The 23,760-nt window shown below is 36.4% G+C and overlaps 1 protein-coding gene across 6 annotated transcripts in view; it reads left to right on the top strand.

Annotated features, from left to right (window-relative positions):
- Window positions 1-1,092: 1,092 nt before the first annotated feature.
- The window catches only part of LOC106717223 (insulin-like growth factor 2 mRNA-binding protein 1), a 43,448-nt gene continuing 20,780 nt past the window's right edge, over window positions 1,093-23,760 (top strand). For 5 of the 6 annotated variants that reach the window (XR_001357318.2, XM_045686217.1, XM_014510960.2 and 2 more), the window contains exon 1: window positions 21,444-22,050. Coding sequence is in view for 5 of the 6 variants with exons in the window: in XM_045686217.1 (XP_045542173.1) it covers window positions 21,956-22,050 (95 nt within the window). In the remaining variant the exon portion in view is untranslated. Of the gene's footprint in view, window positions 1,264-21,443; window positions 22,051-23,760 lie in introns of those variants that run through there. The other variant, XM_014510958.2, reaches the window with a different exon arrangement.

The raw sequence follows: 23,760 nt of genomic DNA, 5'->3' as shown, positions 1-23,760 counted from the left end.
CCCAGTCTTCGATCTGTAGACTATTATTGGGACAATGACTTCTAGGAAACAGAGGAAAAATCTCTTTATAAACATACACTATACAAGATTGATGAAGTTAATATCGAGGTTTTAAAAATTATTTAAAGACGAAGTTAGTGAATACTGCTATTTAGGATGCTATTATATGAGAATATGAGATCGTAGGCTTTTAAAACTAAGTAAGCATTAAAATTAAAACGCAGTAAATGTTAAAAAAAAAAAACCATTTTATATCCTCAATAGCCATTTTAGTAACCGTTTGATATAACAAGAAATCACTGTATCATTGTAATATTTGTAATATATTTATAATATTTTAATCAATAAAGAGTTACAACAACGACAACATGAATGGGCGGTTGTTGCGCAAAGTTTTTCTCCTGATCCGCAGTCCAGATAAAATTTCCCTTTTTTTTTTTATAGTCAGTAAATGCGTTTACGCACGCCTACGCCGGGCTGTGCAATGGCGTAGGGAGTGTGGGACTCGCCGGCCTCAGAAGGTGACCGGAATACCCACTAAAACCTGACTGCCCTCTAACGCATTATGGCGGGCGCCACGGGAACGCTTTAGCTTTCTTCCGTGGCCAAGATAAAGTTTCCCTAAAATAAGCAACGCGTGGTTATACAATTGTTCTGTAAGCACTGAACTGGCTTAGAAATTTATGCCAGTTGCGACGGAATGGACAAACTGGCCTGAAAAGTAGAATGCCATCCCAGTTCTCGGACTGGCTGGCTTACTGGCTTCAGTGGGTGTCCACATTATGCCAGTGGAATGTCAGCGCTGATTTGGAGCACGACTGGCTTACTGAGCTGGCCTAATGTAAACTAGGCATAATGTTTAAAGCTTTGCGGCGCCTTTTCTCCGTGGTAACGACGGCATAGTTGGTGGATGATGGGCGCGGGGTCTGAGAGGGGCGACGGGATGCGCGGGGAGGGCCACGTGCTCCGGTTGCCTGGAGACGCGCGGGTGTGGGCGCTGGCTAGGATGGCGGGGCGCGGGGCCGGCGGGAGCGCCGCTAGCGCTCGCGCTCGCCCTACCGCACCGCAACGCAACATAGCCAGTGCCGCCGACATCGAGCCGGAGTGTGCACCACTTTCGGACGCGATTTGCTCTTTTTGTAAATAATTTGCTTCGGCGACAAAGCGCGGTTGATTAGTTTACACCGATATTATGCAGGTTTCGATGGATATTGACGTGTCTCCAGAGACTTCCGGCGAACAATCTCCGATCTACGATGAGGGGTAAGTGGTCGACAACAGTTGAGCGTTTCGTTATAGTATTGCTCAAGTTTGTATGACGTATGTTTCTGTGCGTGGCGCCGGGAGCTTTTGTTTATAACCTAGGTAATACAACTCGGCGCCAGTACCGTTGCAATGCTGACTTACATACTTGAACCTACGTAACAGGTTACGAATGTGGCGCAAAACGCAAGCATTTTGCAAGTACCTAGTAGGATACAGAGCTCTACTATCCGTGTTATAGCAGTCTGAAGCAGTAAACTTAGAAATATGTGAGGAGAGGCGAACGCAGACACTTGCGAAAGAAGTTTCGCAATGTCTGGAATATGAATAGAAGTTGGTGCTGGAGCTAATTGATGTACGGTCGATGTGGAGTCTGACACAAACAAGACTTAACAAATTTCGGACGGAGTCTCGGGCAAAAGATTAAATCGATTAGCATTTCGGCAACTGCGTAGATTTACGTGTATGTTAAGAATTTATTAACCACTAGCTATTGCCCGCGACTTGGTCCCCGTTTGAAAATATTGAAATGTATAAAATACGCGCAAGTTCAAACAAAACCATTTGTACAGTGTACAGGCTGTACAGGTGATTTTTAACAGACTGAGCTTTGCGGAGGAAGAAAACTTTAATAGATATCTTTATGCTCAAAGAGTTTTCCCATATTCTGTAAAATAAAACGTGGAAATCCGATTTTCTACTAGAAGTGCCTAAATATGGTGAATACAGTGGTATTTTTTTTTATAAAACCTAATAATTGGGCTTGTGTACCGTTATACGTTTTTTTAAAACAACTTACATAAGAAAAACAAATATTCAACATTTCATTAAAATGTAATTTCTTTCCCTCAAATCTTTGCTGTTTTTTTAATCAACTTTTGCCCGTAGAATAAAATTAAAGAATCATTCACATTGCATTTGTTTTTCATGAAAAATAAAATTATTTAAAATACGATTGTGGTAGATCCCGCAACAACAACATTTGTTGGGTGCGAATGTGCCGGGTCGTGCCACGATCACACAGAGGACAGGCGTGAAGTGATAGCAATTCCGCGTACTTTCTCTTCCCACCCTTTTCTTATAAGGAAAGGATGGGAAGGGGACGTGGATTTAACGGAGGAGGGAACGCATAGGAAAAGTATATATCCTCTTACTGTATGTCCCCTCTTCTGTCGATTAAAGGTACACAAGGCATCTGCAATTGCTGATGTCTATACGCAGCGGTTGCTTCGCTGTTTAGGCGCGGACTCTGTGACCGCTTGCTCGTTTGCCACCTAATGATATATAAAAAAAATTGCATTTGTCATGTAATTTTCATACAAAATATGTGAAATCTGCATTTTCAAAGGATATCTAAAAAGCAAATTTTATAAACGTTTTTATTAAAATAACATCAGTTAAAACAATATTTATTTTTTTAAAAGATGCTCAAAATATAATTCGTCACAATTGTGATCTCAATTAATGTAACTTGTACGTTAGATGATCAATTAATTATAGTTTTAGTTTAATGCCCCGTTCACACTAGACCAGCTCAGTAGGCCAGTCGCGCTCGAAATCTGCGCTGACATACAACTATGGCATAATGTGGATACCCCTGGAAGTCAATAAGCCAGTCTGACCGATAGATAACTAGGATGGCATTCTACTTTTCAGGCCAGTTCGGCCATTCCGCCTAAACTGGCATAGTGTGGACGGTCTGGAACAGGCCAGTCCAGTTCTGACTAAGCAATTGTATAGGTACCACACGTTTTTATTTTATCTAGACTGTTTAATGTGTCAATGTTATTATTTGTCATTTTTGCTTATTTGAATAAAAATGTATTATGTAGAGACTTTGACGGAATTAAATATTAATAAAAATAGAGCTCCAAAGCCGTAATGCAACTACGCAAATAGTATGTAACTACTTAGTATGCAACTACGGATGGAAAAAACTGTATCTATTGATAGAATGGTAACTAAAATTGCTTTTTTAGGTTATAAATTGTCGCTAATTTATGCTCCCCGGATCTTCCGCCTTGAGCTGCTTTAATAGTAAATCCGACCCCCCTCCTTCTCATCTCACACTGATCTATTTTCTGACCCAGGTTTTTTTTATTATTTAACTCACAATTAATTTATTTTACAATATCCTGAAGTACTAAATTGTAGGCTTGCTTATGTAGCGTATTCCATTTTTTCTCGACGACATTTTTCCTGTAGTCTTTACTAAACCACGCCTCAGACTGGACTGGCGTAATGTGGACAACACCGTCCACGACATGCCAGCGCGGCTGGCCTACTGAGCTGGCCTGATTGGTGTGAATGAGGCAGAACTGTTTGAGATCTAAAATTCTTTCATACATAATTTTTTATATAGGTCTAACAGTGACTTGTTTAACTCTATAAGAAGAATATATAAAACTAGCTTTTACCCGCGACTCCGTTCGCGCGGAATAAAAAATAGAAAACGGGGTAAAAATTATCCTATGTCCGTTTCCTGGTTCTAAGCTACCTGCCCGCCAATTTTCAGTCAAATCGATTCAGCCGTTCTTGAGTTATAAATAGTGTAACTAACACGACTTTCTTTTATATATATAGATATAGATATATAATAGATAAATGAAAAGTGACTATTTTAATCACGTTTTATTTATGTACCTATTACCTATTATTTTCATTTATCAAATGATAATCATAATTATTATTTGTCTTGCTTTTTACACTTCAATACTACTTTTGTGTTTGAAAAAATTTTGTATGAAAATTTCATTATTTTTATTTTGAGGCCAAAACAAATTTTTTAATTATTAATTTTTGGTATTATTTAGTTTTCACATTTTTAAAAACCTACTTCGAGACACTACTCTAAATCTTTTCGTATAAATGTAAGCTGAGTCTCTACTGTCGTTATACTTGTTTTATCACAATATTTACCTTACGATTATTCACTTTGAAAAAAAGAAGATCAAATTGTTATTAAAGTGTCACGCCATTTTAAATATGTGGTAATTTCGTACCTTCCCACTTATGTAGCTTCCCATAGAGGTAAATATGTCATCAATCTTGATTCCTAAACTGAAATAATTCTACGTAACCGTCACACACATCAACCACTTTGTATTGGGTAATGTTTAAGGGTAAAACGTCCTCTTTTATAACCACGTTGATATATTTATAGGGCTTATTAGTAATTAATTAAAGGTAAAAAATCAACCTATCTGTTCGCAATACGGAAGGTGGTCGCTCCGCTAACCTCTTGGAGCCATTGACATCTTGAATGAAATTGACAACTTTTCCGATTGTATAGATAGATTTCCAAGGAATTCATGCAAAATAAAGTTTATATGGATGGATGTTTGTTATTTGGTATTTACTGAACGGCAAAACTAATCGTATCTAAATTTGTTGTAGATGTAGAACACAGTCTGAAAGAACACATAGGATACCATCTATGATCCCGGAAGTATAAATGGTTCCCGTGGGATACATTTGATTAATATATTTGCTAGATTTGAATAATTCTTTGACATAATATGTAATTGTAATTTGGCACGGTCATAGAACATAGTATCAACACAATATAATACTACTATTCATCCTGTTTTATTTTTAATTCCGCGGTGACGAAGTCGCTGGCAAAAGCTAGTATTATATTCTCCAAATTTCCGGCCTATTTTTAGGGATTATAGACATAATTTCCTAGGATTTGTATCTGTTAACGGGAATGTATTTAATCTGTCAGCTAAATGTATGCATCTTATCTGAAATTAAATCGAGTTTTGTGGCAAAATATTTGTTCGTCATCGTATAATAAATTAAAATTCAAAAATATAATAATAATAGATGGATAGATGACGAATGCCGCTCACACTTTGCAAAACATATATTTGTTGAGGCGATGCGAGTACTATAATATGTGAAACAATACTTGCGAATGTTTATTCTGCATTATGAAAGCTATCTATGAGGTAATCAAAACAAGTAGCCTCATGAAAGGCGAGTTGTAGATTCGCACGTGTTATATTATCAAATTGGAGCGCATTCCACTAAGAGGTCGATTCATAATAATTTGAATAAGTACACGGCATTTTGAGCTCGAGTATATGATGCTGTTGCGCAAGCATCGGTAGCCATTACCGATTATGACTTTACACATATATGTTTTAGCCTAGCATTTTATACAACGATACGCCTAAAATGTAATACAAACATTGATACAATTTACAATATTTATCAGCAAGCCTGGCATTCTCATAGTTCGTCCATAAATCACGTAAGGGTCAGGGTTTGGAAAAAATCACAACATCACAAACCTGGTGTGGGGTATTAAAATCAAGATTCGTTTGTATTTATTTTCAGACTGATGACTGTAATTCAATTAATAAATTAATGTTTTGAAAATGTTAATATTACTGTGTACTAAAAATAATACACGTTATATTTTAGGTTTAGGGGTGAGTGAGGGGTAGTCTAAAAACACATGATTAATGAACAACCTCTTAGCAAGTGTAACGTACTTTTCAGCCGAAACAAAATATCGTCTGCTCAAGCAAAGTTCAATTGCCTATACAAGTAGATTAATTTTATGCAACAGGCAAGAAACTTGAATCGTGTAAATGCACCTTTATTGTGGGGGCAATTTCTTTTCCATTTCGGCAATTACGCGGGGCGGACGGACTTGCGGGGCAGACGAACAAGAATTAAAAAATTGATTCTTCGTTACTAAATAACGCAAATAAATATAACATACTTCGATTTTATTTACTGTATATATCTTTCAATGTAACCTCTATCTACACTTATCTATTCACATACAGTGTTATTAAGAGGATATGCGTAAGAAGGGGGTAAATTCAGATATGACGACTGATAGAGATGTATGTAGGAGTAGTACATACTGTGCCGACCCGCCATAGGGATAAGGGCAGGTTGATGATGTTCTGATTCACTCCGTGAATTGAAATATTTTTGAAATTTCAGGTCTTATTTAGCTTCTTTTTCAATTTAAGTCAAAATAAAATTTGAAAAATGTATATAAAAAAGTATAATTTTAAAAAGAAACTATTAAAAACTGGTTATTTATAATTATTTAAACTACAATTATCGTTCTAAATGTAAAAATGCGATACATTCTTTTCAGATTTCATTCCACTAATAATAAGACTTCAAAATATAAGCATTTTCATAACTCCAAGAATCCATAACAACTAGGTATTTATTTCATAGTAACTGAAAACGGGCGAAAACAGAAAGGTTTTTGTGAAATTCATCCCGTAAAAGTCTGTAAAGTGATGGTCTAAAGTTTTTATGGGACAAAGTTGTTCTTTCAACATATTATATCACTTAAAAGTTGATGGGGAAGCACAAGCAGCATTTAATATTATCTGTCGCCCATGACTCACGTCCGCGCGGAATTTTAAAAAACTTAAGTAGTAGGCTAAATGTCTTCTTCCAGACTATGTTCTACATATGTATATGAAAAATGTAATCGAAATTCGTTGAGTCGTTCTGCTAACAAACATCCGTTCATCCAAACATTCGCATTTAAAATATTACAAGAAAGATAATTACCCATGTCTTTAATTTTTTGTTCTGTAAGGGTCTAAAACGGGATTGGAAATTATTTAAAAATATTTTACATAAATACGCGACCTAAACTCTTGAAATTTTGCGTAGATTTTTTTTGTTATAAGGTGGCAAACGAGCTAGTGACCTCTGCCCACGGTCAAATCCACTGCCCTTTCCAATCCTTTCCTTATAAGAAAAGGGTACTAAGGGAAAGAGGAAAATTTGGTCTCCGGCACCACACTCTGACAAAACGCAGATTGCTTCTTCTTCACGCCTGTTTTCTGTGTGGTCGTGAAGTGTCGTTACGTCGTTACGTATGAGTTTTTTTTCCAAAGTGTTTTAGGAAATTCGTCCTCTAAAGGTCTAAAGTAGGAATGGAGAGACGTTATTCTTTCGGCAGTATCACTAGAAAACTGAGGAAAGCACGTTTCAGCACAGTTAATTAACTAGGTTTTTTTTTACCGTTGAGGTCTAAATGGAAAAAGGCCCGGGAAATGTTGAGAAAAGAGTAGCAAAATGTTAGCACGGAGTCATTGCACGCCGGCAAATTACTGTAATTATTTATCGTTGCAGTCCGAATGTGGTTAGATCTGTCGATGGTAGGAATCTACGTGGTGACCGGCGCACGGGTGGCTTGTGGAAACTATGCCAAAGAAAAACTTGGCACAACTGGTAGGTGGGATGTGTTTGTGCGGGGCGGTCGGAGCTTGGTGCGTGGGGAGGAGGGGGGGAGAGGGTGGCCTGTTGCATTCCGCGCCCCGTCGCTGTCGCTTGTACAATGCCATCAAAACTTTATCGGCTCAGTTATGATATAACCTATGTAGTTATTTGAGGGTTGTAATTCAAAATTGCGTCCTTCTGTAAAAATAATGAAAAGGCAACAATTTCGATTATGTATGTTTTCTTCATGTAACAGAGATTTTCGAATTGAAGTATTATATACATACTAGCTATTACCCGTGATTCCGTCCGCACGGATATAAAAAAAACCAAAGTAGCAGCCTCTATGTGTTCTTCCAGACTATGTTCTACATGACAAATTTCATAAAGATCCTTTCAGCCGTTACGGAGATACTTCTAACAAACATACATCCATATAAACATTCCCATTTATAATATTTGTAGTTATATTTTATATAGTAAGATTAAAAAGGATAGAGCTTTCTTTCCTTTGTTTGAATTCCACTCCCATATGTAAAGAAAATTAGTAATTGAACTCTAAATTCACTAAAAATCGAGAAAAAAAATAGAATTAAAAAAACCGACTTCAAAAGTTTTTTCTTAAAAGGAACAAAATAACAAACTTACCTAGACCGAAATAACAATAATTGTAATTACAATCTAGTCATACGCTAGCTTTTGCCCGCGACTACGTTCGTTTTTCTTATTTCTTAAATTTTTTGTTTATATTTTTAAATAAATTGTAAAAAAAACATTTGGGGTAAAAACAATTACAGCGTCTCATTAAATAAATACGATATAAGTTACAGAGATAGAAATTACTTTTTAAGAATGTGTTAAATAATTTGTTTTTATTTTCTTATATGAGATGAAAAAGACGTAACTTATTATTGCTGTTCATCATAATATTTTGATGCAACGGGCAAATTTTTGTTGAATCTGAAATTTCCTTATTTTTACAAAAAATAAATACTTTGTGCTTAAACGATAACTTTTAGAGTTCTCTATTTCCTCAAAGCTTTTGATTGTCCATTAAAAACACTTTCATACAGGCTGTCCAGGAAATACGTGTACAATAAAGTACCACTGATTCCTTGGTCGAAACTATTATTAACCCAACTTACCTCCATCTAAAATTGCATAGTTTATTAATTGTAGATTAGTAGCCGCCCGCTCCGGCTCCGTCCGGGTGGCAAAGGAAGGATACACATCTGATCTTTTCTGTCATATCAGTAGTAGAGATATTGTAAACACACGGGCACGCGCCCGGCTCGAGCTGGTTTTTCGGTTACGCTTATTTTTTGTGATCGTGAGATTTTCTAAACAATCTCTCAGAATTATATACTGTAAAAAGCGGATTTAATCTACATAATTTTTTCCTGAAAACGAACAAATTACTTTAATTTAATAATTAAAATTAACTTCCTGTGCGTTCCATCCTCTGTAATATTGAAGTATGCGCTTGCTTGTTAGCCATCTGACGAAGAAAAAGGAACAAATAGTATTTTTTCGCGTAAAAAAAGCGAGTGAATTCGGTACCTGGGAGATAACTTGTACATTGTCGGTTGCAATACGTCTGGGCGTGACACGTTGCACGCACCACAAGTTACTTGTTTAGTACAGTTGCCGCTGGAAATAAACTCGAATGTCGATGTCTATGAGAACGAGCACGCGCGCTCCATTTTGCAAGAAAAACATTGGTATTGTGGTGGGGTTAGTGTACTCTAATCTATGAAGGTAATAAGCTGAAATAATATCTATTAGCAAAAAGCGATGCTTTAGTGACCTTTCCACCTTGTTGAGATAAACATTTATATTGGTGATATATTGTTGAGTTAAAAATTTCAAACATATGAAGTTAAAAATACATTAAATTGTAATGAAATCTTTTTCGAGTGGAGACTCGAGGAGAGAAAGAAAACAAGTTGCGTATATACTGCTAAAAAGATAATTTTGGCATAGGTACATCTCCCCTGGTTGTCTTGGCCAGATTCGGTATATTCGGCGTTGACATATCGAGTGAAATACAGCTTCGCGGTCACTTGGAAGACATGGCAACGAAAAAGGCAGTTCCTCCCCCCCTCTGTTATAAATAAGAAAAAAATAAAAAATCATCTACTATAAGCAGTCCAAAACGCCTTCACATAGTTTTGCAGTCTTACTCCATATTTTTTTTAGTAAAGGTTTAAAGAATCTATTCTCAAAAAGACAAAGAAAAAGTGACTTACATGAGAACAATATCGCACATTTTACATAATGCAATAGAGTCGTCGTTTTAAGTGTTTTACATTTAGTTTTTTTACAACAATCTAAGATGCATTTAGCTAGCTTTGATTTTAATTGATTACATGAACTTAAATATTTAATGAATGAAGGTAGGTAGTTACTACAGTTTTACTCCTTTGTATGTTGTATGCTAGGTATGTTGTAAGTGTATATGCATAAAGGGATCTATGAACTACCTACGAGATGGCAGAAGTGTACTTTGGTTAATTAAAATACTAGCAGTCGCCCGCGACTCCGTCCGCGCTGAATAAAAAAAAACGTAATAAGTAGCCTATGTGTTCTTCCAGACTATGTTCTATATCTGTGCCAAATTTTTGCGAGATTCATGCAGCCGTTTAGAGGATACCTTCAAACATCCATCCATCCATCTAAACATTCGCATTTATGATATTAGTATGATTAGATGAATATAACAAAGTATAAAAAAAACACTTTATATTACTCCTATACAAACGGCAATTTTATATGACGTTTCAAATTTCAAAGGCGGGGGATGCTGCGTGTTTTTGAGGCAAAAAAATTAAAGCTTTATATAAAACGCGGGGATTCACACAGACAATGTGAGATGCAGCTGCGATTGTGGGAAGCCGGTTGAACGTGCGCGGGGCACGCGATGTGCACGGGTACTTTCGGCCTGCGCGGCTGGCCCCACCACCCTTCTAGTGTCTAGGACAAAGACGCCGCCCGTGTGACTGACACCTTCCGCCCTCACCGTGTTTACTGACCTGTTTTTTAATACTAAAAGGGGGGGGACGATACACCAGACACTTGGTATCACTTAAATAGATAAATGACCTCAAGCCAATACCCCACAACTTACTTTGAGCAAATCATTTTTAGTATTTTAAATTGGATTACACCACTTTGCAATCTTTTCATTTTATTTTCAGGTTGTTGATGATTGTACAAATATATGTCATCACCACAACTGACACGTAATTAGACAGACAGCTATTAGCTATTATTAAAATAATTAAAACCTTTTATGCAATATTTCAATTTATTTTTCCACATGAACCTATAAAATAATGACTTTTCAGTGATTTTTTTTTCGTCGTAAATCAAAAGATCTTGTACATGTTTCCATACTAACGTATCCTGAAGTTCCATGTGGTTGTATGTACCCGGGGTTGCGTGTCCATTGCGCACCGCACGTCGTTTATAAAGCTTTTTTGTCTTGTCATTGTCATAAAAATCATCACATGCAAAAATCTTATTTCCCCCCTATCAACCCCTTACAGCCGTTATTCGCGCCTATAGACATCTGCAGAGAGGGAATCGCACGGAAAGAAAATATTTCCTCTTCACATTCGTCCTCTTCTAAGTCAAATCCTAAGTGGATTCCCATCTTATCCGTATATGAAAAGGGTGGAAAGGGCAGAAAAATTAGGCCTCCGGCATGAACTCTAACACGATCAGGCTTTCAATTAAAAATACCACTGTACTTTAGGTGTATGTTTTATTACTTTTCTATTTATTATTTGGCTATTTATCACACAATTAAAAATCATTTCAATTATATTTTCTTACATATGTCAATTAATTGTTGATTCAAAAGACAATGTGCAGATAAAGTATATAACAAGAATGCTCTGATAAATAAAAACTAGTATTATGTTGTTAATTTTAAATCATATGAAGCACTGGATAAAAAGTTTAAAAAATAAGATGTTGTTGTTGACATTGCAGTACCTACGTAATATCATCGTTCAATAATTAATTCATGCTTTATTACGGTCTGGAATCACGTCCTTTGGCCCATTGCAAAACCCAACATGATTGATCTTAGTCATAAAAGTGATTACTAAACAATCGAGTAATAATATACAGCTTTACAACAAAACCAAATAAAAATATGATTTTTATAATAAACGTCGCCGTCGTTAGATGAAAAAACATAGCTCAGTAAGCATTGAAAAACTAATATCAATGTTCAATGCAGTCTGTAAACGATAAAATGTATAAAAAACCAATGCGATGTTATCATATTTTGCAATATCTTTTAAACCGGTGCTTTATATGACATTAAATCTAGATTCATATAAATACTGTTATCATATGACATAGAGCTGCAATTTTGGACATTGCATGGCATTACTGACTTTCAGTCCCATACGTAATATGGGCATGGTCCTTTGTTCTTTTTTATATTTTAAACAACGAAAAAGGAATAGAAAGTAGAAACAATTTTATTTGTTTAGAATTATTTCTATGAGAACAACCTTCGAAAGTCGAAAAGATTCATAACGGGTTTTACCCCCAACCCCTTCCAAGATAAAATCAAATCAATTGTCAACCTAATCATCATAAGACTATTTATACGGACAAAGTAATATGGTTGAGGGATAAAATCTGTAGCTACCTGCTTATGAACACACATACTGAACTTAGTCGACCCTAAAGATAGATGCGACCACTTAGTATTGTGTAGTTTATTTTTATTATCTACATTGTGTTGGATGGAGCTAAGTTTCAGCACAAAGGGAGCGGTGATTATCCCCCGGCAAAGGGCACAATCGTGGGACCGGCGCGGCCTCGGTCCCGCCGGATAAGCAATGCGTTTTGAAAACTTCAGGGACACTCGAAGGTCACACATCACATTCTAGCCTTTAGCTTGCTCTTAGGTGAGGGGACGTCGCGCCCGCCGATTTACACCGTTGTTGACTTCCGATTTTCAAGAACTTGAACATCATTCTGTAAGCATAATGTTTAGGTATCGTCCATAATGGCATTTTTTTACTCAGTCCTCTTTTTTGGTGATATTTCAAAAGTAAGTGACATTGAAATTTTTAAAACATTTCAATATAATTTCCACAACGTTGTCGTCTATATACAATATTTACCTATTAAAATATCAATCGTATTCAACGGCTTTTCTTATGTTTTTGATTTACAAGCTGTCGCCCGCGGTTCGTCTGCGCGGAAATAAAAACTTAGCCTGGGTGTTCATTCAGACTGTGTTCTATATACAGCTTTGCCAAATTTCATCAAGATCGGTTGAGTCGTTCCGGAGATACCTTCAAACAAACATCCATCCATCTAAATTTTCGCATTTATAATATAAGTTAGATAAATAAAATACTTAAATTTACTTTAATTTTAATACATTAGATTTTTCGCAATCTTAATCTGTTTCAAAATTCTTACTTTTAAATGACAAACTTGTATGAAACGATCTGACTATAGATTTAAAAAGTATTTATTGTGTTTATGGTTTGACAGAACTTGTGAATTGTTGAGTGAAAAAATAATGAATACACATTTAAGATGTTACATGTATTGTATATTATGTTATTTGTTTTATGATAATTAAAAAATAACCGTGTATATATTAAATATTATAATAGTCATTAGTCAGAAAATAAATACACGTAATCTCTAATTTTAGCATCCCCACCTCCGAACCCCTCGTGATTATTGAATGATTCCTTATTTTATGCAAAAGGATAATGAAAAAAAAGAACATTAATGAATTTGGTGTACCCTTAAAAATGTGTCTGGCAAACTTTGAATAATAATATAAGCCTGTGGTTAAAAGACTATGTCTATGTTGAAGACTATGTTGTAATATAAATTTATTTGTTAATAAAATAATACATTTTTTATTAATTTGCTTATCAATAAATAGATATGCCCAAGTGTGAATTAGGAGCGGGGTTGTGCGCTGTGCATGTGCAAGTGCAACTGCCGCGGAGGGTGTGGCCGGAGCGCCATTGGCCGCTACCGCCGCGACGCCCAGCCACCGGCGCCGCCGCGTCGTCGATTTCGCCACCGAAACCGCTACAATAACGAAACTTTTCTCTATTTACACTAGACAATAGACAAATTACAAAGGCAAATCTAGTAATCTAGGTCCAGAGTAAATACAGCATATTATGAGATACATATGAGTTGCAATGTGCAATGCACGTGGTGTACACTGTCATTCATCCATCGACTCTATTTCAGTCATTAAAGCTTAAATAGCTGTTTTTTTTATTTGGGGTACCCGTGCCCACCTCTGTCAAATCCACTTCCAAAGGAGAGAGGAACAAAATTAGACTTCCGCCACAAACACTCATAAATAATAATAATATAAACAGAAACATGCAAAATTTCTAGGTCCCGTGGTGTAAGCTGTGCGTTATCAACGTCAGATATCATCATCATCATCATCAGCTCACTATACGTCCCCACTGAGGGGCTCGGAGCCTACTCCAAGTTAGGGGTGACTTTCCTTATTTATTTAGTTATAGCTGTCGCCCGCGACTCCGTCCGCGCGCAGTTAAAAAAAAACTTATAGCGGTATGAAAAATAGATGTTGGCCGATTCTCAGACCTACTCAATATGCTCACAAAATTTCATGAGAATCGGTCAAGCCGTTTCGGAGGAGTTCAAGTTCGAACCCCGTGACACGAGAATTTTATATTATCCGTTTATTTCGTTCATAATGTCTGGTCTTGACACATCTTAAATGCTAGTTATTCTGTAGATAATTGATATAGACGGAGGAATGTAAATGTAATGAATTTTTATACTTGATATCAGTCTAGTTTATTAAGTGTTTGATACAGGACAAAGATGTAACTTTAAAGTTGAAAATAAATATTGTAATGTGTAGGGTTTCATTTTCTAACGATCCGAGGCATGCGAAGGCATCAAAATGCGCACAAGAGAGAAGGGTCACCTCTAAATACTTATAAGTCGTTCTTTACAAAGAGCTCGAGAATTCCTCCGGCCTTACGCTTTTAGGATAAATCTTTAGCTCACATACGTATAATAATGGCTCATTTAACCCCTTTTGCTAGTGAATAATAATATCCTTTTAACAAAAAATGGTTTTTATCCCGCTTCAAACCTGATCGCTAAATAATTCACATATCAGAGGGGGGTATAGCCGACGGATACCAGTCGCAGATGGGCGATCTAATGTTCCTAACGATTAATTCTAATCGCGTCTCCTAACATCGCATTGCAACTCGCGAAATGTTTCAAACATACATTTAGCATGTAAAATATTGTGCACATGAATGAATGTGAAGTTAATCCAGTGCTAACGCAGACAATAGATACCACCTGTTGCTTTCGCTGAGTCCCTATGCAGGATTTTTGTCGGCAACATTATACTTTCATTGTACGGCGGACGGGGACACGGGACACGTTACACGTTGCAGGTGTTCCCGTCCCGCTGGTCGGTGACGGCCTATCTCCTTGACTTTGTCTATATCTAGTCTTTAACAACATCAGTTGTAAAAGACTATTATATATATCTCATATTATATATATATAATATGAGATTTTATATTAGGTTTAAATTTTTTTTATCTTTAATATGACCTATCTCATCTCTGATCGATCGTTTTGAGTTTAAGTAGCTCGGAGCGAAAGAGCTTAAGTTGACTTTTTAATTGCCCCCTGTAAGGGCGTGAACCACCCCGCATTGGGAAACACCGGTCTTAGAGCCTGAGAAAGGGACAATGAATGTTTAAAAAAAAAACAATTTTATTTCTTGTTTTCCCTGAAATTATTTCTTTTAAATCGATAATTTTTCTTTGAATTTTAACATCCCTACCTTCGGCTCGCCTGATCATTGGCGGTGTTCTTGACTTTGAAATTCAAGCACACAGCGAGCCGGTACGCCGAGCGAATCCGCGGACTTTGACTGCTCCATTGGCGAATTTAAAAAAAAAGTAGCTTATGTGTTCTTCCAGACTATGTACTACATGTATGCCAAGTTTGATCGAGATCCGTTTAGTCGGTTTGGATACACCTTCAAATTAACATCCAACCAGCCATCCATCCATCCATCCATCTAAACTTTCGCATTTATGACATTAAGTAAGAATTAAGATATATTGTTGTTTGACATTGTATATATACGATTAAACGTAAAACTTGCTTGACACAGTTATACTGTTCAAGAAAGACGTGTACAACGAAGGACCACAGATTCCTTGGTCGAAAAGATGACTAAGTCAACTTACGGCTATCCAAAGTTTCTTCGTTTATCTGCTAGAGCTTCAAAGTTTCTTTCTTCAAGTAAATTAACATTTATTCAAATATCTCGAAAAGACTAACAAATATAATTCATATTGAAATCATAATTTTCATTAGCTAAAATACGCCTTTTTCTAATTAAAAAGCAAACCTTTGTTATAAAATCAAGGGCTCGAAAAAGTGACTCATATAAATTCAATCATGTTTTTGCAACCGCCTGAACAATTGACACAATTTATTTTCTTTGCTAGAAAATTCAATTTACGTGATTTTAGTTCTCTCATAAGATTTTGATTTAGCAAGCGGTTTTGCAACAAAGTAGGTTTTTCTAAAATTTTATGCGTTTAGTTTAACAATTTAATTAATGAGGATGCAAATGCTTACATCTTAGTCATACCCTAGGTTCAATTACAATTGAGGTCATGAGAGCCAGAGTTGGCCTTATTACTTAAACAATAGTTAAGTTAAACGCACTTAGGCCAGAGATGGCAATTCTCGAACTAAACTTTAGTTCATTGTGGCCCTTAGAACTTTAACATTTGGAGGTTTATCAATTAAAATCAGTATTGAAATAATGACAGGCCACTTTGGCTCACATAGTCTCGATTATAATAAACGTTTGTGGGTGACACTGCAATGTGATACCTAAAAGTCGAATCACATTATGATAACACTTTTAGAAGCGTGTTATCTCGTGGTTCCAGAGTTAAGCGCTGTGAAGTATTTTACTTAAGCTATTTTGGGGCAAAACCGCTGGCCAAATCAAAATTTTACCGCATAAATCTTGTAAATTAAACTTTCCATTTTCAAATGAAGTTGACAGCTACAATACAATACGCCTGTTACAAAAATATGATTGATTATTCTTTAAATATTCATGTTTTCGAATCTCATGTAGGTTTTATGACAAAAGTTTGTTTTATTTTACAAAAAAGTGTAGTTTATGAAACAAGAACCCTGTTTTCAATATGAGTAAAATCCATATAGCGTGCCCTCTAGCCCTATAACTTTGGATAGAGGTAAGTTGGGTCAAATTGCCGCGCTTTCGACTAAAGAATCCATGGTAGTCCATTCTACACGCCTTTCACGGACACTCTGTTTATCTTTCGGGTTTAGTTTGCGGAAATGTTTGTTAAATGTGGTGGTATATAAAAAATTTTAGCATTGCGGGTGGTGCGGCGTGACGCGGTGGCGGTGGCGATGGCGAACGCCGCGGACGCGGTCCCGCGGTGAGTCAGTGGTGACGACGCGGTCGTTGGCGCGCGTTGTAATCGCTCGCTCGCCGATCGTCTCTCTTCCTGCATTGAAACAGAACGTACGCGCTGCTTTTGGTGTGTTTATTCATATCGCGATCTGTCAGACGGCAGTAGTCTCGCGAGCTCCTAACGAACACAACCGTGTACCACGAGTGTTTATATTCCTCGCGGCAATATCGATGCATTAAAGTGTCTTGTCTCACAAGATCGCCTACTTTGAGTGACCAAGGCATTACGAATTTGCGAATCCAACGGATGGATATCATAGTTTTGGTACGTGTGTTATGTAGATAGCGAAGACGATGTCGGTCTGTTGGCGTACGGCTAGGGCTAGTGTTGTGCTTGATACGAAATGAGGCTTTATTTTAAATCATAGGCTGTTCATAGCCATTTAAGGTGGGGGTGGGTTATATTTAGCAGGGCACGAGTCGAGCAAAGCCTATACGGGACGAAGTAGGCGGTGTCGGGCGAACGCCCCCCGCGGGTCCCAGACGAGTGCCTTGGAAAAGCAAGGGCGCGGGGAGCTGCCGCACGGCTATACTGACGAATATACTTCACGAAGTGCCTTTGCATTTATTGTAACTATACTCTGATAGTAGCCAACCAACACGTAAATGATGTTAAATTATAAAATCGTTAGAATGTAGAGAAATAAAACGAGAAATAATATTTCAAAATATACACTAAAAATTCGCATTGCTTGCGGCCAAGAATCTTTGAAAAGGCAGGTGCGTGGTTATTTTTGCTACACGGATCGCCTAATTAATATACTTCTCGAAATACTTTTCCGAAAGAGTGACTTTAATAGTAAATAATTGTAGAATGGTCAAAATTACACTGAACGTAAATTAAAGTATGACATGAAACTTCCCCTGGACAAGCGCGCATCTCGGTTAGAGCAGGGAGCGCGGGGGTACCCCGCCGCACGAATCTACTGACAAATATACTTCACGAAGTGCTTGTGCACATTTGATTTTGCGAAAATATTTGCTACTTGGAAAAAGTATGAATTAAAACAAAAAGAACGCATAATATATAACGGAGAAGATAGACAATTATAGTACGGTATAACGGTACGTTCGAAGTACAATAGCGAGGCATTTTTTTAAAATGTCACGACCATTTTTAAATTTTACTTGAAACTAAAATATATACATTAGAAGAGAGGTTGTAGATGATTTTTCAATGTAAATATTGTAGTGTAATGCCTAGTTTACATTAGGCCAGCTCCGTACGCCAATAACGCCGGTCGGGCGTGGAATGTTTTGGCATTGTTCGTCTACAATTATGCCAGTCCAGTCTTAGGTCTTGATTCGAAAAGACTATTGGGAAACAGAGGAAAACACTTTATACTTAGACATTACAATTAGTACTATAAGATTGATGAAGTTATTATCGAGATTTTAAAAATATTTAAAGACGAAGTGGCTGAATACTCGTATTTAGAATGCTATTAAAATTAATATTTCATCAGAGGTTTTTCAGCTGTAAGCATTTAAACTCGGTAAATGCCCACAGTATTTACAGAATCCTTTTTTATTCAAAAGTCGCAAATATAACAAATAAAAACAAAGATGAAAAAAATCTATCATCTATTATATTTTGAGGAATAAAATGTTACAAGAACACGAAAGAACCTTATTGCTCACAGATTCTAATTCGCAGATAAAATTTCCCTAATATATATATAAGCTCCTGGAATAAGACTTCCACAGTCTGACGCGGGAAGTAGGTGTATGAGACAACTAAGACAGAAGTCAATAACACCACAGCTTGGTTTACATTATGACTACAGCTCAGTATGACAGTACGCTCGAAATCAGTGCTGACATATAACTGACATAATGTAGAAGTGACATACTCTGAAGCCTGAACCGAGATCCTGGACTTAGCATCCTAAATATTAGTATCCAATTTTTTTTTAATCTATGATATTAACTTCATCGATAACTTCTTGTCATATTAATATTAGTGTTTGTTCATGAAGAGATTTAAACTACTTTTTTAAAATCATTGTCACAGTAGTCTAGACGGTTCGACAACTTATACTGGACTGGCATATTGGGAACAATATATACTACATTGTAATTAGTATACATGAATAAACAGCATATTTCTGAACGTCCTTAAAAATTTCCTCTTTTTACTCGTACTTAAGCTGGTTGATTCGTTAGACCTGTATAAAAATTATGTATAAGAAAATTTTACGGTATTTTGTCACAACCACCTAATCCCACATCATTTGAGGCGCAATTTTTTCGCTTCTGATGTTAATCCTTATTTCTTGTATTTGTTATCACTGATATTTATGTAGATTATAGTATGTCTATTTAACGATGATTAGTTTAAAAATTGACGAAAATTATTTTCATAAAGAAATTCCTAGTTGGGTTTCGGAGATAAAAGCAAAAATAAACTAAACGATTGACGCCTGTTCTAATGTGTGTGTATTTGAACTGTTATTCAAGTCAAACGAAAACAAATCTAATAAGTATACATATGTAATACATGAAAACGAAGCAAACGTAATAGTTACTTATTATACATAAGATAGAAACGGTTAAAATGACTTAACGGATTCGTCAGAAATAGTATCAATTGCATTCATCGTCAAGTGCATCACAGAAATGTCAGCTTTTGCTTTATTCGCACTTAAATGCATCTTGTGAAGTTTCTTACAGTATTATTAGTTTCAATACCCACCACCCCTACAAGCCAGCCGCGCCCATACATACATAACGAAAATTGAATAGGCACATAATACCACGGTTAATTCCACGATAACTTTGCTTGTTGCTTGTGCAAAGGAAAAGATTGGTCACATTCAACTAAATAAAAGAGAAATAAAAATAATTATATTTGATATTTTTTCTTTTGATTTGACTCCCATAAACCTAGTACATAATCGTAATTTTGAATACATTCGCGCGGCATTAAAAAAAACCTAATAAGTGGCTTATCTATACTTCCAGCCTATGTTCTACATCTGTGCCAAATTTCATCAAGATCCGTATAACCCTTTCGGAGATACCTTCTAACAAACTTCCATCCATCCATCCATCTTAACTTTCGCATTTATTTGTTTTGTTTATTTATTACTTTTTCAATGTTTTATTTGTAAAAATGTTTATTGTCATGTCATAGGTAAGTAAAACCATGTTTTTTGATAGTAAAATAACTGAAGATCCTATTGGGTAAAGTTTCGGATTGGTGTCAACAAAATATTGTTGATTCCAAAAATCCCAAAAAGACAAGTTTGCGACATTACCGCTAAAAGACGACCTTTTGTCGTTGATATTCGTGTTGAGGACATTTCCCTGGTTGCCTCGGCCAATATCGGCGTTGACATCGAGTGGCGTTCAGTTTCGCGGTCAGACAAGACCAAGCTGGTTTCCAAAAAGCTGGGTTTTGCTCGGTAGGGCGAAGCAGTACTTCCAGACGACCGAGCTCTTATTGATCGGCTTAATACCCAGAGTATTGTTGCGAAGGGAAGTCTGTTCCCTCTCCATTTTTATTGTATGTACCACGGGATTGTTCCGAAAAACTGTATGGAACGATTCCTGCCGCCGAGTTTAGTTATCAATTAATTAAATTATTATTTCCTGAAAGATGAAAAAATAAAACTATATATTTTAAAAGAATTTCGTTCCCAATATAATATTTTAAACCAGGTAGCTACCAGATTAGTTTCAGAAATTGTCACTAAAATTTTGATTTGCAATGTAATGTTATTCTTATAATGCAATGTAATGTTTGTTGTAAAGTAGATACCCGTTGAATTAATATTCTTGGCAATGCTAATGGGACATCGCTTTTGTTTGATTTAATAAATTCTGATTATATAAAAAAAACATTGTATTATACACAAGATATAAGAGAAATGTCACATAAAAATTATGTTACATAATTGGGGTAGTAATTTAATGGTGGGCAGGGAGTAACTGAACACTAGTGGTGGTGGGCCATAACTGTTCTGGGTAGGCTGAAACAGATTTAAGGGTTTTATTTTTGTTTCAAAAATCGTCGTCACACTTAAAGGTCAAACTTGGATGAAACGATCCATCTAGGGGTAATTTATCTGGGTAGGCTACATCTGAAGATAAATATCTATCTAACGTAACGATTTGAACTAAAGCAACATACGAAGTATTTTCTTATAAATCACTAAATAAAATATTTTTTTTCTTACCATAATCTGCTATATTCTTTAAAATTATATACTTTTATAGCCGGATTTTTGCGCAATGTTCGTATTAGAGAAAACATTAAAATCAATAATTTAGTGTCTGGAAGGTGCGGTGCGGTTACCTCTCCCCGCGGGCCTCATTCCGCCACGCCCAGCGCGCGCATTCTCCAACAACAAAATCTACACGAAATGGTCGCTCAAAGAAACGAGTCGAGCGGGCGAAGTGCGCGCCGCGCTCGCCGCTCAGCGCAGTCACGCACGCCAGCGCCCCACCAGACAGTCGTGCCGGTGTAGCGATCTCAATAGCCTGTGAACCGTACGCACGGCGCACACGTGCCTTCGCGCGCTCGCGTCCCGGATCCCATCCCTACCCCACGCCGCGGCCGCTCCACAAAACAGACGCTCGACAGATAAACATCCAACTCGACCCACCCCAGCCTGTGTGCTTCTGCCGTACTCACTGTCGCCGCACATTCTGTTATGTAACACGAAAACAAACACCGCGGTTGTTGTAGCGAGCACGTGTGCGCAGCGTATATCGTACGCTCGTTCGCACTAAAATCTACGCCGTCTTTAGCGCCACGCCACGCCACGCCACTGCACTACACTCTATCTATCTACATACCTTTAGGTTTTCTACAAACGATCCACATAGTTAAACTGTGTCTAGTGTTTCCTCGTGCCGAACAATATTTATTATTTGTGACAGTGCCATTTTGTTACCGTTTTACGTTAATATTTGAATTTTGTGAATATGTCAAACTCCTTGGACCAACAATTTGGAAGTTTAAGCCTGTCTCAGGAGGATCACGACCAAATGTTTGAACCAGAGGATCATCAGGATCAAAGGTTAGTTACAATTTTATAGAGGGTAATAACATATATAATAAATTATTATTTTTTTCATTCCTTCTGTTTTTTTTTTTTTTAATTTAATTCCCAGGAAAAAAATTACACTATGTACAAGTTAAGGTTCGCCAAAGCACTCACGTGGTTTGTAGGCGTCGCACTTTTTCGAAGTAACTTTACAAACAGATAAATGTAAACTTAATTAAATACAATTTTAAATTACCGCTATCAAGTTATCACTTATTTATTTATTTGCTTATTGCTTTTTAGTAACAGGTATTTTGGTAGAAAAGGGTTTTATTTGTATTATTCACAACACAGAACACACGTTTCCCCTTTTTAAATTTTATTTATCTAATTTAATATGTTCCAAATCTGTCCAACAGTTATATTTTGATTCCTACTATTAGCTTGCTTATCGGCAATACTTATGTTAGGGATCGGTGAATCTTTGTCCGGGTGCAACACATTTGAACCCCCCGACCGTAAGCTCCCCGGACGTCTTACAAAATATTGGACAAATCCGAGAAAACCAGAACGTAGGACCTAGTGTGGATGAACACAGACTACTAATAAACTTTTTTTAGTTCCACGCGGAAGGAGCCGAGAGCGACAGCTATTTTTTTTAAATTCGAAAACATTTACTATTAACTGTTCTATTTTATGCTATGTAATTTATATTATTGATATATTTTCAGACATAAATTGCGTTTAACAAACATTTGACTGCATGACGCATCGTATCACTAGCAGTCTTGTATACACGACTACTGCTTTGTTTTTGTCAAAATTTTGTGTTTTTTTTAACTTTTTACACTTTAATTACAATTACTTAATACTAGTTGTCTCCGACGACTCCGTCCGCGCAGAATTAATTAAAAAAAAAAAAAAACGTAATTAGTAGCCCATGTGTTCTTCCCAGCTATTCTACGTCTATGCCAAATTTCATCGATATCCGTTGTGTAATTCTGGAGCTACTTTGTAACAAACATCGATTCATCCATCCAAACATTCGCATTTATATTATTAGTAAGATTTAAATATGCAATATACTAAACGTGTGATTTTGTAAACTGGTTGTGCGGGATGTTAAGAGGGGTAGTCGAATCACGTGATATTTTTTTGGCATCTTTTTGTACTCTACACATCCTTTGGCGGTGATACATGTGGTGTGAGGTTTTAGACCACTTACCTAACATCACGTGTACTTTTATTTCGTACAAAGTAATGTGGAACTTTTCAAAATATTTTTAACAAGCTTTTGCCCGCAGCTACGTAAAAAAAATATAGCCTTTGTCATGTCCACTAAGGAATAGTGTAACTTTAAAAAAGAAAATTAATTTTTCAAATCGGTTCGATAGTCGCGGAGCCTATTACATAATGCAATACAACGCAGATTATCAAATTTTTATAAGTATTGTACAGTGTAAAATTACGTCCTCCAAGAAAATCTTCAAAATCATTTTAACATTTTAAAATTATGAAAATAAATATTTGATTAAAAATAGCTTATGGCCTGGGACACTATTTTCCAGACAGTAACCCTGTAGCGCTGGAATACAACTGGCGTAATGTAGACAAACTCTGTCGATATTCAGAGCATTACAGTTCAGAAAATGGAACTGCCTACTTGTGATTCCGGTACGGCCACTCAAGAGATATTCCAGTGCTTACATAAAAATTGCTTAGTGGTTTTTTTTTTTTTTTTTA

The sequence above is a fragment of the Papilio machaon genome, chromosome Z, assembly GCF_912999745.1.
Source record: "Papilio machaon chromosome Z, ilPapMach1.1, whole genome shotgun sequence".
Lineage (NCBI taxonomy): Eukaryota > Metazoa > Arthropoda > Insecta > Lepidoptera > Papilionidae > Papilio > Papilio machaon.
Note: the sequence above shows the minus strand (reverse complement) of the source record. Positions and strands in the feature narration are given on the sequence as shown.